Source organism: Seriola dumerili, unplaced genomic scaffold (genome assembly GCF_002260705.1).
Source record: "Seriola dumerili isolate Sdu_G_001 unplaced genomic scaffold, Sdu_1.0 BDQW01000565.1, whole genome shotgun sequence".
In the NCBI taxonomy this organism is placed as follows: Eukaryota; Metazoa; Chordata; class Actinopteri; order Carangiformes; family Carangidae; genus Seriola; species Seriola dumerili.
Window position 1 is genome coordinate 1008158 of NW_019174820.1, and position 15393 is coordinate 1023550.

Sequence of the window (15393 nt, forward strand, 5' to 3'; positions counted from 1 at the left end):
TTTTGGATCTCTGTTTTGTAAGTTTCCCTTTTTGTTATTTAATAAAAACACCTTTTTCCCCTTTTCACTTTGGTTTGTCATGTATTTTAGGTTCAGTTGTTCCTGCTCTGACAACTCTCATGTCTGACCGTGAAGTTACAGCCAGCAGCTGGGTAACTTAGCTTAGCATAGAAACAGGGGGGAAACAAACTGGCTGACACGGTAGATCACGTCTGTTTAACCTTCACTAAAAACAAAGTGTAACAGCAGGTTTATGAAGCTTTATGGACCAAATAACACTTCAACCTTTCCTTTATCGTTGACTGATGTTCCAGTGAGAATAAGGCGTCTCCCTTATTCCAAGTGGAAACAGTTTTCAAACAAATCATTAAAAGAGTGTCTGTCGTCCCACGCTCAGACCCGTTCAGTCCTCTGCTCTCTGTGTGTCTCAGTTACCGGAGTGCGGCTTCTACGGGATGTACGAGAAGATCCTGCTGTTTCGCCATGACCAGACGTCGGAGAACGTGCTGCAGCTGCTGCGTTCCGCCTCTCAGATCCAGGAGGGAGACCTGGTGGAGGCCGTGCTGTCAGGTGAGAGGTGGTGACAGTGGGGGGAGGGGCTGGTGGGGGGGGGGGGGGGGGGTACTGTATGAGGTTCATTTGATAGAAAAATGGCCATCCTCCTCAGAGTCATTACTCAGTCACACCTGAACACACAGACATGAAACACATATTGATATGATTCAGTGTGACATCACTTCCTGAGGATATCATCATCTCTGATGTCCCTCCAGAATAAAGTGCTACAGAACTTGTATGTTTTAAGTTTCCTTCAGTATCACAGTGATCTAGAGACAGTTGTCTGTACATCCATGTGTACACTGCAAACAGGAAGTGCTAATAGCTAATTCAGCTCCTTTTAATGGCGCCAGTTTGACTGGCACCGGTACAACCTACAGCTGCAAGGTCTGGTAGCTTTAATTTATATGATTCATGAATTATAATGTATTATTTACATTCATATAATTATGTGTTGTCACATTGAGCCCACATATACTGAGACCAGCCCAACTCCCCTTGAGACATGGATCCAGTCTGTGACTCTGCCTGATCACACACTGATACAAAAAGGGAACTAAAATCAAGTGTAAAATCAGTGTTAGATTCAGAGTTCGGTTGTGTGTTTGTGTGTTTGTGTGTTTGTGTCTGAGCTGTGGGGAGTCGCGTAGTTGATCCTGTAAAGGTGTCAAATGCTCAGTGGGTCAGACTTCACCTCACTGTATGGATGTGTGTGTGTGTGTGTGTTTGTGTAGATGTCTCACCTTCCTCATGGTTGATGCTCTCTTTTACCCACACACACACAAACACACACACACACACACACACACACACACACACACACACACACACACACACACACACACGCACACACACACACACACGCACACACACACACTTGTCAACACTATAAACCTCATCACTCTTGTCTCATTTGTCGGCTCCACTTTTCTTTCTACTCTGGCAACAGTAAGTGTTTCTTTTATTGTCAATAAATCTCACCTCAAGACACAGGAGGATTCTGGGTAAAACTGTCCAGATGCGACAACAACAGTTCTCTGTCTCAGTCTGATGTCGTCTCCGTCAGACTCATCTGTCTGGCTGCTGTCCAGCTCAGGACTCAGGTGTTCACACCACGCTACGCTAACGGCCTGACAACTGCTGCTTCCCAATTTCCTGCCGCTCTGTCACCACCCACTACAGTGTGTGTGTGTGTGTGTGTGTGTGTGTTTTAATGGTGATGTTTGCATTTTCACACTTTTTTTTCTTTTCCTCTCTGCGTGTATACAGTGAAGTAAATTCTGGTTTAAGACAACTTGTATCTAATTTATATATTTTTGTTCCAATCAGTAATTAAAATGTTCTCACCAAGCTAACAGCTGAGATTTGCTAAATTTTCTCAGGAAGACTAAAAATTATGTGTAATTATCTTAAAGCTCCTCCAGTGTAAAGGTGTGTGTCCATGTGTAGTGTGATTATAGATCAGCTCTAGCTTCTATATTAATACTGTGAAAGTATCAAAGCCTCAGTCCACAGAGAAATGCACACAGCCTGTATTCAGAAACTGAGCCTTAAAACCAGCCGTCAGGACTTCTGGAACTTTGTGATGTCACAACAAAGCAGTCACCAAGCCCCGCCCACCTGGACCCACCATCCAAACCTTGCAGGATTTGGTTTCTCTGAGTGTTTTTACCTGAAATCTGCAAAAAACACTTTATCATCTGGTTCGTCTCTATTGGCCAAACTGGGAATGAGAACAGTTTTCCTTCCTCTTTGTGTTTGTTTACTTCCTCTTCTTCTGTATTTACTTCCTTCTATCCATCGACCACTTTATTTACCCCCCCATCTGTTTTCTTCTTCTTCTTTTCCTCTTCTTCCTGCTCGTTATCCTCCTCGTTATTTTACAGATCATTTACAATCTCCCACCATCGTTCACTAATCCTTTCCCCTTCTTCTCCTCCTCCTCCCTCCTCCTCTACCTTTTCCCCTCCTCCTCCTCACCCCCCCCCCCCCCCCCCCCCGTCAGGATGCTGACACTCAGTTAAAAACACTTTTGTTAACGGCTCTCTGCCAGTCCCAGTGACAGCTCCAAGTGTGGAGGAAACAAACAGGAAATTAACCTTGTATGGTGTAACAGGCAGCTCCAGCCAAGCGAGCTGATTGGTCACAAACGACCTGTAAAAAAAAAAAAACAAAAAAAAAAAAACAAACATGTTGATGAGTCCTGAAATACTCAGCCACACAGGTTTTATTGGCTGTGATTTCAACCAGGGAGCTAGTTAACAAACTCTGTTGTTTCCTCCTGTCTTTTTGTTGTTATTTAAATCAGCGTGCGTGTTGATGAAGGTTGTTTACAATCCCCAGTAAACCCAGAGGATGATGGGATTTCACAACTCAGCTTTCCCTCTCACACCTCCAGTCAGCCAAAGTCCGTCATTCAGGGTAATTAATGCCGCTTTTAACGGATGTCGTCCTGAGACTCTTCCGTCGCGTTGAGCCGCTCGATGACTCGTAGATTATTCCCCACGATTAAAAGTTCAGTCACGTACTTATTGGGCTGAACAGCTGAAACATGAATGTGATTATTAGCGCGTCTCACCCGGCCGCTGGTTTACAGTTTCTCCACCCGCGGTGTTTGTTTTCTGGTTGTGGGTTAACAAGCTAGCAGCGAGTGCTTCTTAATGCTCCTAATTCCACCACAGAGAACACACACATAAACACAGGCATTTATACTCAGACAAGGACTACCTAGGAAACCCTCACACACACACACACACATACATACAACACACAAGTCATTTTCTGAAGCATATAATAACAGTTCGGGAGCTTGTTCAGACTTCCAAACGTATGTTGGCCCTCCAAACAAAAGGCATAAACAATAATTTGAATAAATGGAGGTAATTTCCTGCAGCAGAATGTCTAATCAGAGCCGTATTCTGCTGGAGGACCACAGCACAGGGGCGAGAGAGAGAGAGAGAGAGAGAGAGTGTGTGTGTGTGTGTGTGAGAGAGAGAGAGAGCTCTTGAAAAAGCGAGAGAGATTCAGATATAACACGCAGAGAGAGAGAGAAAAATAGCGGAATGGAGCGAAAACCATATCCCAAACTACCCATCATGCCTTGCCAAGCCTGCTGGCCAACCAAACAAACACTCAGTCCATCTGCGCCCGCTAAGAGCCTCTCATACCTCCCAAACATTTACAAAATACCCCTAACAACCCATTCATTACTCCCTCTCTCTGTTGTCGTGTTTATCTCCCGCCCTCTCCTCTCTCTCTCTCTCTCTCTCTCTCTCTCTCTCTGGCGAGTTGAAGGAAAACTCTGATGTTCTGTATTTTCCTGAAAGCAGCACTGAATGTCTCTTATTAACTGTTATTGTGTGTGAATCAAAGCTCGATGTATCTTCTTCCTCTGAGCCGCAGAGCGTTGTTGTTTCCTGAAGCTGTTAAAACACACCACTGTTGCCGCGGGTGACGTGCTCCTTCATCACCGTGAACACACACACTGTTGTTTATTTAGACTCAGCTGTATACACACCGTCCTGCTGCTACAAATACAAACAATAGAAATTACAACAAGTGTGTGATAAATGTATGAACAGGTCAGTGTGTGACTGTAACCCAAACAAACAGCTAGAATCACACCTGGTCGTCTCCTCCACCAATCAGCCGGTCACAGGAAACAGTCTCTCCTTCCTGACTTACAGTGGTGAATAATGACCAGAAGTGTTTTTGCAGAACATTATGATGTCACAGTGAAGTTGACCTTTGACCTTTGGGATAAAAAAAGGAGTTAAATTGTGTCATAGTGAATGAAATTGTGATTTATGGCCAAACAATGTGTTTTGTGAGGTCACAGTGTGTCTGAAGTGAGTTCACCGTGACTTTGACCTTTGACCTTTGACCACTAAAATCTAATCAGTTTGTCTTTGAGTCCAAGTGAAGGTTTGTGCCGAATTTGAAGAAGTTCAGGTAAGGTGTTACTGTGATATCAAGTCCACGAGAATGAGACGGATGTAAAATCACTTGAAAACAAAAATGGCTGCCGCTGTGACTGTCGCCGAGGAATAAAAATAAAACATGGCGTAAGAGCCAGAGAGTGAGCAGATGTGGGGGTGCACCCAGTTCATCTCCACCTACCAGGAGCTGAAGGGACACACAAACACAAGCAGCTCAGGGCGAGACACAAACCTGCAGACCACGGCGAGCGAGCCAGAGCGCCGTCACAATGTCTCAATCAGAAAGACAAAGCCGCGCATTTTCCCGCCTCAACAGGTGCAGCGCTGACAGAGAGCGAGGAGAAATGATAATCAAGCACAGTCTCTGCACGCCCACTCCGTCCTGAGAACAGGCCCAATCAGGCTCTGTGAGTGAAAACACCTGTGTGCGTCCGCTCTGGTCCTGAAAGCAGGACTGGATTCTGGATTCTCTTTTTTTATCTTTCCTCCGCCCGGCAACAGTCAGAGCGGCAGCCATTTTGTTTTCAGGACTCCTTCTCGTGGACACGATATTTCGGTAACGCCTTGACGGAACTCCTTCAAATTTGACACAAACATTCACTAGGATGCACGAATGAACTGATTAGATTTTGGTGGTGAAAGGTCAAAGGTCAAGGTCATGGTGACCTCACAAAGTGTGGTTTTGGTCTCGTGAACGCAGTATCTCAGTAACGCCTTGAGGGAATTTCTTCAAATTTGGTAAAAACATCCACCTGGACTCAAGCACAGACTGATTAGATTTTGGTGGTGAAAGGTCAAAGGTCAAGGCCAGTGTGACCTCGCTTAACACCTTATAGCCATAACTAAAGACTTCACACAGCAATTATGACAAAATTTAACAGAAATGCTTCATATTTATTATGAGTCTGGATAAACATGGATGTGACCTGAAACTAGTCTGAGTGGCGGAGGCACTTTGAACTCTCCACACAGGCCAGTTGATTCCTTCCTCCGTGTTGTGGGTCTCTCAGCGGGGTCTCTTGGTGCTGCCATGTGCACCCAACTGGGTTTTTGTGGAAACAGCTGGCAGATGTTTGGGCTCAGATGGCCACTATGGCCACGAGCCCAGTCGCCCCGGATCAGCAGCTGCTCGTCACTGAGCCACTTTACAACAGGGAAAAATGACTTCAGAGTGACGCATCGTGTCACAGGGTCTCTGGTGTGTTTGCTCTGATTGTTGTTTTACTGGAATCATCATCTTTCTTTTTTTACTTTTGGTTTGTTTTAATGTTTTAAACGTTTTGAGTTTGAAAAATGTTGATTGTCTTTTATTGAATATTCAGACTGAGTCTCAAAACTCCAAATATCACAGTATAAGATATTGTGGGGGGTTACATCATTTTCTTATAATAAATGTAATTGTTATTATAATTTTAATAATTATATAACAATTATCAGTGTATAATTTTTAAATGTTTTTTTTGCTGATGTTCTAGCTTTTTTAATTATTTTATTGTATCTCATTGTCAGTTTTGCCCTTTTTCTTTTTAGCTTCAGTCATCTGTGAAGCACTGACCTGTATGAAAAGTGCTACACAAGTAGATTGATTGATTGATTGGTTTGAATTATATTATTGTATTCTATGTTTCAGGTATAGGTGATGCTGCCAATAAACAGCAGTTCAAAGTTTTATTTGTCAGTGAACAAAGCGAAGCGGTGAAATGAGGGTCGGACTCGGCAGCAGGGTTTGTCCTGATGGACATTTTATGTTTGATCACCTTTGGTATTTGTTTTGGACTTTTGATTACTTCCTGTTTTATTTTGAAGTCAATTCCCTTGTGCGTCTCATGTAAGTTCTACTTCCTGTCTCTGTCTTGTGTTTCCCTCCATGTTGATTGTCTGCCCCGCCCTAATGTGTTTCACCTGTGTTCAATCAGCCTTGTCTCCCTGGTGTGTATTTCGTCTCTGTGCTTTGTCTTTGTCAGTTCGTCTGCTCTGGTTTGTTTCAGCTCAGCGTCTCCTGTGTCTCCTCGTGGTTCTGTTCACTTTTCTTATTCGTGTTCTTCTCTAAGTTTTCCTTCCCCGTTCCTGAGTTTTGGATTTTGTTGTTTGGACTGCGGGTTTCCTGTCACACCTGTATGGATCTTGTTTCTTTCTGCTCCACAGTAAGACTTTTGTTTTTCACTCTTTAAATAAATAAACTTTGATCGGCATCTACATCATCTTCATCTGTGGGTCCTTAAAATCTCTCCCTTCGACATGTGAATGATAAATGCAAAGAAAATACAAAGAATAAAGTGAAACATAACATGTGAGGAACCATGAGACGGTTTATACCGTGGTATAAAGGAAACGTTTGGTTCTTCTCTGTGTCCCCCGGTCTACAGCTGACTCAGAGGCCGGGTGTTGAGTTCACTTGTACCCAAACGTCTTCTCGTCCTCTGCAGCGTCGGCCACAGTGGAGGACTTCCAGATCCGTCCGCACTGTCTGTTCGTCCACTCGTACCGAGCTCCGGCCTTCTGCGACCACTGTGGAGAGATGCTGTGGGGGCTCGTACGACAGGGGCTCAAATGTGAAGGTACCGATGTGTCTTCACACGTTGTTGTTGTTGTTGTTGACAAACAGCTGTTGATGGACAGACGGGTCCAGCTCAGACGTCCCTGTTGTCTTGTCGTCTCTCTGTCCAGGCTGTGGCCTCAACTATCACAAGCGCTGTGCCTTTAAGATCCCGAATAACTGCAGCGGGGTGAGGAGGCGTCGCCCGTCCAACGTCTCCCTGACGGGGGGGCTGGTCAACATCGGCCGCCCCCTCTCTGCCGAGCCCTCACCCCCCCACTACACCGACGATGCTTTACTGGTCAGTAGTCTGGAATACCAACACCTGATCGCCAGGTCGTCAGTTCACTAAGCCCTGCCCCCCTAGTTACTGTTGCTATGGCTGTCAACTGTAACTACAACTGTGACACATTTACCGTTGAATAAATCTCTTTTTTTTGCCAGTTTGGGACACTTTGATTTGATTTGATTTGGCAGGTAAAAAATTATTGTGGAGGGTTTATATGTTTATTTATTATTAACTGTTTATCTATCTATCTATCTATCTATCTATCTATCTATCTATCTATCTATCTATCTATCTATCTATCTCAGATTTTGATTTAAAACCACTGTGTTTACATTGTACATTTAAACCCGTGTTTAACTCTCTCCTCCTTCTGTTCTCTCTCACTGTCAGTCTCCAGTCAGTCCGAGCATGGAGGTGAGTCCGTCCATGATCACACTCTCACTACATGACACTTTAAATATGAACTCGACTGTTTTACTTTCTGTCTGGTTCTACACACAAACGTGAATCTGTCAGAGGCTGGAAACAACGTTCTGTTACTTTAACGTCCATTCAAACAGTGATGGACAATGACGACCAGTAACGTGAGTCAGAGCACAGACATCAAACAAATCAATAAATAAAGAAGAAAAGAAAGAAATACAAAACAGAAAAAAACTAAAAGCAAAAAATCAGGTTCCATCTGTATGACGCTCAAACCCTTTTAACATTAAAGAAATGATGGATGTACAGGTGTGATGCATCCATCTTTTTCTTTATCCTTTAATTCATTTGTCCTGTTGCAATCTAATTTATAATCTAATATAATCTAATCTATAAACTAATATATAATCTAATATAATCTAATCTATAAACTAATATATAATCTAATATAATCTAATCTATTATCTAATATATAATCTAATATAATCTAATCTATAATATAATATAATATAATATATAATCTAATATAATCTAATATATAATCTAATATAAGATAATATATAATCTAATATAAGATAATATATAATCTAATATAAAAAGTAATTCTTTCCTTCCTGCAGATCCAATCCGGTCGTCCACTGTGGATGTTTCTGCTTTTAACCACTTTCTAGTGACGGCTTTCCTGCTAACCCTGAATGTTCCTCAGGTTTAATAAAGTACTAAAGTAATAAAGTACCTACCGATTATTATCATTTGGAGAATTTCCTGGAGAACCTTTAGAACCTCCCGCCAGAGCGAAGTTAGTAACGGACACGACCAGAATATATGAAGATGATTTCCCTCTGAGAACCCACACGGCCTCCAGCTGCTGGAAGGTTGGGTAAAATGACTCTTTTAGATTTTACAGACACAAGTCGAGATGTCTGTCAGTAATTTCAGCTCTTGGTTGAAAAAGGTCCATGTGAACAGACTGGAAAGCGACGCTGATCTGGAGTCTGTCGTGAACATCAGTAATGTCTCACGATGCTCTGCTTCCTTTGCGTCCTCGCAGCAGAAGAACCAGTTGGATTACTTCCCCGGCAGAGAGCGCCGCTCCAGCTCCCAGTCGTACGTCGGCCGTCCCATCGAGCTGGACAAGATCCTGTTGTCGAAGGTCAAAGTTCCCCACACCTTCCTCATCCACTCGTACACTCGACCCACCGTCTGCCAGCACTGCAAGAAGCTGCTGAAAGGCCTGTTCAGGCAGGGGCTGCAGTGTAAAGGTGAGCAGCACCTCCTCTAACCTTTACCAACCTGCTAACAGCATTTAGGTGTTTATGTGGCCCGACGTGTGGCCATTCAAACCTGAAGGGGTCGTCCTCTGAAGCAGGAAGCTCAGAGCCTCCTATCCTCTGATTGGCTCACCGACCTGTTGTTACTAGAGCTGCAGAGAGAAGAGAGAGGAGATGTGAAACTACTGAAGCAAACATCAGACTGTGTGTTTTAATGTTTTGCTGTTTTTAACCAGAACCACGACGGTTCCCCCGACCCTCTACCACGTGACGGGAAAAAGTATTTTACTAAACTTTAAATTACATACATATACAGTAGTTTATTAAACGCCTCACTGACCTTTATCAGTGTCCTCTCCCTGTGGATCCGAGCAGAGGGCGCTGGAGGTGAGATTAAACATGGTTAATGTCTCTGAAACCGGCTGGAGAACAGAAAAGCTTTCATGTCAGTGTTGAGTCAGATCGATGAGGTGAGGTTTCACATCCCGCAGCGGACACATCTCGCCACTGTGACCTCAGCCGCGCTCTCTCCCAGGACGGGCTGCGTGGGTTCTGTTCAAGCTGTAAAGGTTGTTGTGGTTGTGGTCACCCCCTTGTTACAAGAAAACGACTTTTGGTAAGAGACGCTACGGGAACCTGTAAGTTCATCGATTCACCTCAGCCTCCTCTCCACGACCTCTGACCTTTCCTGGTCGTCTGAAAACACTGAAGTATTTCCTGTTTACTTAGTGAATGAATGGACATTTTCAGCTGTTTGAAACAGTGACCTCCTGTGACCTCCTGTGGCCTCCTGGGACCTGATGACTCTTCTCTTCCTCCCTCAGATTGTAAATTCAACTGTCACAAACGATGTGCTCCCAAAGTGCCCAACAACTGTCTGGGAGAAGTTTCTAGAAATGGAGGCAAGTTTCTACACGAACAAACTCTTAAATGATACAAGTGAAGATCCTCGTCGAGCCACAGACTTTAACCTGAACCCAGTTCTGTCTTTGCACCTTTAACCACGTCTACATGTCCTCACCTGAAAACATCCACAGAGCTCCTGAGCCCGGGGGCGGAGTCGGATGTCGTCATGGTGGAAGGTTGCCTGGACGACCACGACGTGGACAGAGGCGGCGGCCTGTTGGACGACATGGATGATGCACTGACATCAGAGGGGGGGCTGTTGCTGGAGGCGGGGCCCAGCGACTTCTGCGACCTGCACGACCCCGACCTGGACGACTCCAACCGGGCCATCAGGTACAACACACACACACACACACACACACACACACACACACACACACACACACACAGTAGATCTGAGGTTGTGCTTTGTCCCGCCCCCTGCAGCCCGTCCACCAGTAACAACATCCCTCTGATGCGAGTCGTTCAGTCCGTCAAACACACGAAGAGGAAGAGCAGCAACGTGATGAAGGAGGGCTGGATGGTCCACTACACCAGCAAGGACACTCTGGTACCAGAACCTCTACACCTGTCTGCTTGTTCTTCACCTGTCTGTCCACCTGTCTGTCCACCTGTCTGTGATTATAACCACATCTTGAAATGTTAAATTCACACAGCGTGCAGTAAAGAGACAAAATAACAGTGAGGCGGTGGAAAAACGTGTGTGCATTAGTGACGAGCCTCTCTGACATCACGCGTGTTGGTTATGAACCGTGTGTGGATCTGTATCCTCTTCATCTCTATGTTTCAGAGGAAAAGACATTACTGGCGGCTGGACAGTAAATGCATCACGCTGTTTCAGAACGACACCGGAGGTAAATACTACAAGGTAAGAGGACTCTCCTCTCTCTCATGGAGGTGTGTGTGTGGAGCTGGATTTACTTCCTTATTTGTTGTTAAACACCTGATCTCTAGTTTCTCACTAGAAACTAAATAAACTTTTCATATGTTTAAACTGCTGCTGAATTCACTGCTGTGAGCAGATTTGATTAACTTAAAAAGAAAAGTTAGTTTTTAGTTCTTGCATGAAATCCACTCACCTCTTCATACTGATCCTGATTTTAGCTTCACGAAACTTAATGTTGGATGGATGACACCATCAAAATAGATGTAGAGAAGTTCATTTGACCAGAGATGCATATTTTAGTTCAACCTGAACATAAATTACATTATGAGAAAAAAACATTATGGACCATTAAGATGCATCAAAATGTGTTGTTCCTATGTTTTTGGTAAAAGCGCTAAAAATGAGTTTTTGACACATTTATTTGAAAATAGTTTTTCTGCAGAACAAAAAAAGAATTTCATGTTACAAAAAAAACACACAAGCAGACACAGTTTAAAACTGGCAAATTTTAATGAAAATCACAAACTACTTGATGAAGAGCACAAGTTAAAGGGGCTATTTGTAAATTGCTACATAGCTAACGTTAGTATTAGCAGCTGTTAACTCACCAGTCTAGAAGAAACATTGTGAGTTCAGCATCAAACTTCCTTTACTCACCTAGAGCTGTCTCCAGAGGTGGAAAACAACACTTTTGTTTTGCCTTTGTTTATATAGCTTCTTTTTTTCTATTGATGTTAACATGCTAACTAGCTATCGCCGTCACTTTCCGATACCGAGTCAGTAGTGTCCAGTCTGCCCTGAAGACGTAGCTGCTCAGAGCATGTGTTATAACCTCTCATCTTATAAACACAGCTAAGACTGGTAAATAAACAGCTGTTAATGCTAACATTGGCTCTGTAGCAGTTGCAGAACTTACAAATAGCTTTAAGAAATTTATGAATCTGGTTGGACATTTGGTGCTAATTGCCGACTGTTTTCTTCACTCCTTTACCCTGTTTTCTTTGTGTGCTATAGACACATCTTGGTTGATATCTTAAGGTTATATTTCCAGTCCTACACATGAGGTGTGTGGATGGTGCAGAAGAAGAAGCACTATTGTCCACTATTGTAGAGACTCCCAGCTTGGCCTCCATTAAACAACTGCCAGTGTTGTTGGGTGGGAAGCTGGTGAGGGATCGCACTCAAATACAAGTAGTAGAGCTACAAGAATTACACTGTACTTGTATATTCTGTCTGCAGGAGATCCCTCTGTCAGAGATCTTGTCTCTGGAACCGGCCCAGACCTTCTCTCTGCTTCCCGATGGAGCCAATCCTCACTGCTTTGAGATTGCCACGGCGTCGCTGGTCTACTACATCGGCGAGAACCTGCAGAGAGCCGAGTCGTCCGTGACCGGCAGCAGCATTCTGGTGAGACGAAGCTAATGTGCTGATCCACTGCATCAGTGTAGGTAGCTCCTCACTAAGAAACATTTAATTCAATAAATTATTTTATGATCATGTCTGTGACCACATACAACCACCTGTTATCAGTTTAATACTTAGACATCAACTGATCTATCTCCATGACAACTGAGCAAACTTCCTCTTACAATTGACGGACTCTTATGAAACAGACATAGTTTTTTTTAAAGGTGAAAAATGAACTCTCCAGGAGCATCTAGATGATCAGATTAACCTTCACAACCTAAAAACAGCAAACAAAGACAAGAACGGGTAATAAACAAACTTAACTGGTCCAAACCAACCAGTCCTCCAACCTGAGCGACCAGAAAGGTTGTTTGTTCCAGCCCTCTGACAAGACCCATAGGAGTGTCTCCTGACATAGCGCCCCCTGCGGCAGCAGGTGTACCAGACCTTGGTTGTCATGGTTACAATAACAAATACACAGAACGTACCAACTGCGGAGTACCGCGCCATCATCATCACCATGGTTACAGCTATAGGCTTTAATGGGTTAGTTGGTTTACAGTGATAACAACATGGTTAACTTTGTTGAATGCACCGGCCTCCTGTATGAAAGTCGTGTGTTTTGTTGACCCGTCCATCCACCACAACCTCCTCCTGACGTGGACTTTGTCGCTCTTTATACTACAGTTGTGTCCCAGTTCAGGGGCCACATCCTTCAGAGGACGTGGTCTACGAAGGTGCGGCCCTTCATACCCATCGTAGACCGCGAAGCCCGAAATGAAATGGTCTGGTCTACAGAGGATTTTCGCTGTGCGTCACCAGCTGTTCCCGTCCTTACCGTTGCGTCTCAAAGCACAGTTCCTGTCGCCAAGCAACCGTGACAACACTCAACTTTTTTTCACAAAAATTTGAGGTTTTAAGTCTCTTGGTTTTAACAGTTGTACCGTTAGCTGTTGAACTGAGCTGAAACCCAATACTTACATTTAACAGTGTGAGACTCTCTGTCAGGGTTGTTTGCTTTCGTTGACCAGGAAATGGGAAACGAAATGGGGCAGTCTAGTTTCGCCACTGACGCAACTGGTCTTCAAATGCAGCCTCCAAAGGATAAGGCCCCTGAATTGGGACACAGGGTTAGGGTTAGACTTCCTTTAAGTATTCACATTACTCAAACGCAATTACAGACGTCTTTCAAAAAATAAACCGGAAAAGGTTGCACCTCTGGTTCTCCAGGTTCTCCATCAGTTTTTGCTGGCTGGTTTCAGGTCAGTGGCGTGGGGCAGGATGTGGCTCGGATGTGGGAGATGGCCATCCAGCACGCTTTGATGCCAGCTGTTTCCACAGGAATTTCCCATAGTTCTCACCGCAGTGGACACAGTAAGACACCATTACAGCATTACAACCTGTGTACATATTACTAATATAGTAGTATTTGTCTTTTTAATTTGGCTTTTCATGTTTTTATTTGAGTTTTATATTTAGGTTTTAAAAGGTTTGGTCTCATTTTTTGGAGATAAAGGATTTAATTGCTGAAAGTTGAAAGTTCACATCAAGTTGAATTAGTTTTAGGGTAAACTGTATGAGACATCAAACATTTTGCGTTAATGCTGACACGTGAATTTGTATCATCAGTTTACAACAAACTGCCTTGACCCTGTTTTGTCAATCACACTATTTTAATCGATTGGGAAAAAGAGTAAAGGTCTGAACCCTAAACTAGATTCAGACATACCTGTCAAATTTCAGCGTTACTGTCTCAGTTCAAAACTTCTCATCACAGTCACAATTAATATTCATTGTGGAGTACCACAAGGCTCAATTCTGGTTCCACTACTACTACTACTACTGAAGACAACATTAATTTTCATCACTATGCAGATGACTCCCGACTCTATATACAGGAGTTGTTGATGACCTGACCCCTCTGTCTGTGTGAATGTATCTTCTAATATAAAAAATACTTGAGTACAGCATTTGCAAGTTCTTTTCTGTTTCAGATTAACCAGCATAATGTTCAAGTTTGCACCACAAGTTGTTGATATTTGTCAGCTCTTGTGCGACCTACAGTTATGCACACACTCATGTTGTGCAGCTGAACTTTATTCAAATCCACAGAACTTTATTTCAAATTCTAGTGAAGATCCCAAGATCTGCTTATTTGGGGTTGGGTCCAGACATCCCTCATGTTTTACAGCTCCTCATGGGGGATCCTGAGGTGTTCCCAGACCATGATCTCACCTGCGTGTTGTGGGTCTATGTTGAGTCCTCCCACCAGTTGAACGAGGCTGGAAGACTTACAGTGGAAGTCCCGTTAACATAATATTACACTTATCCCGGAGCACACTTGGGGGCCCTCTGGTGGCCACAGGGGCCCTGAGCAGGCACTAAGTTTGCTTATGCCTCTGTATATGACACTGTCAGCCATTTTTCCAGCCTTGAATCTACTTGGGGAGAAATAAAAGAGGAATAAAGGCAGTGTTCTGTCTCCTCTTTTTACTTTCATATGAACCGGGGACGTGCTTCACCGTCCCTGCAGCCGTCAAAATGTATTTGGAAGGAAACTGGACAAATATAAATGTCATTACGGGCTGTGAACGGGCTCTTCACACATTTCCAGGTATTAATGTTCATGTTGCAGCTGAATCCTCCTGCAAACTCTCAGATGCCCTCAGGGCCGTCGACACCCACACACACACACACACACACACACACACACACACACACACACACACACACACACACACACACACACACACGCGCGCGCTCACTCACAGATCCCATCAGAGATATTTCAGACCTCCACTGACGTCAAACTGATCATGACTAACGCTTGGCTGTGGACGCAGCACCTTCTCTGACTCTGCGTGTTCACCTGTGGGGAATGTACATTAAAATAAGACGGCGTCTTGACTGCCAGAAGGCAACAGACTTCAAGTTTATAACATTTAATATTAATGCACAGTAAATATAGTGATAGTCAGAGTAAACACACAGGTTCATCTGTAACAGAAGCTGCAGGGAACTGTATATGAGGGTTTGTCATTCACTCTGATCGTGTTTGTGTCTCATCAACAGAGGAAGTTTCCATCAGTATTTCTGTCTCCAACTGCCAGATCCAGGAGAATGTGGTGAGTGCGCACACACACACACACACACACACACACACACACACACACACACAC

At 43.8% G+C, this 15393-nt stretch overlaps 1 protein-coding gene across 1 annotated transcript in view; it reads left to right on the forward strand.

Annotated features, from left to right (window-relative positions):
- The first annotated feature begins 440 nt into the window (after positions 1-440).
- Positions 441-15393, forward strand: part of prkd1 (protein kinase D1) — a 28573-nt gene continuing 13620 nt past the window's right edge. The window contains exons 1-12 of the mRNA XM_022764721.1: positions 441-570; positions 6923-7054; positions 7164-7333; positions 7712-7735; positions 8799-9006; positions 9840-9917; positions 10053-10254; positions 10348-10471; positions 10712-10789; positions 12047-12214; positions 13477-13588; positions 15287-15339. Of these exons, the coding sequence (XP_022620442.1) occupies positions 456-570; positions 6923-7054; positions 7164-7333; positions 7712-7735; positions 8799-9006; positions 9840-9917; positions 10053-10254; positions 10348-10471; positions 10712-10789; positions 12047-12214; positions 13477-13588; positions 15287-15339 (1464 nt within the window). The 5' untranslated portion in view covers positions 441-455. The remainder of the gene's footprint in view (positions 571-6922; positions 7055-7163; positions 7334-7711; positions 7736-8798; positions 9007-9839; positions 9918-10052; positions 10255-10347; positions 10472-10711; positions 10790-12046; positions 12215-13476; positions 13589-15286; positions 15340-15393) is intronic.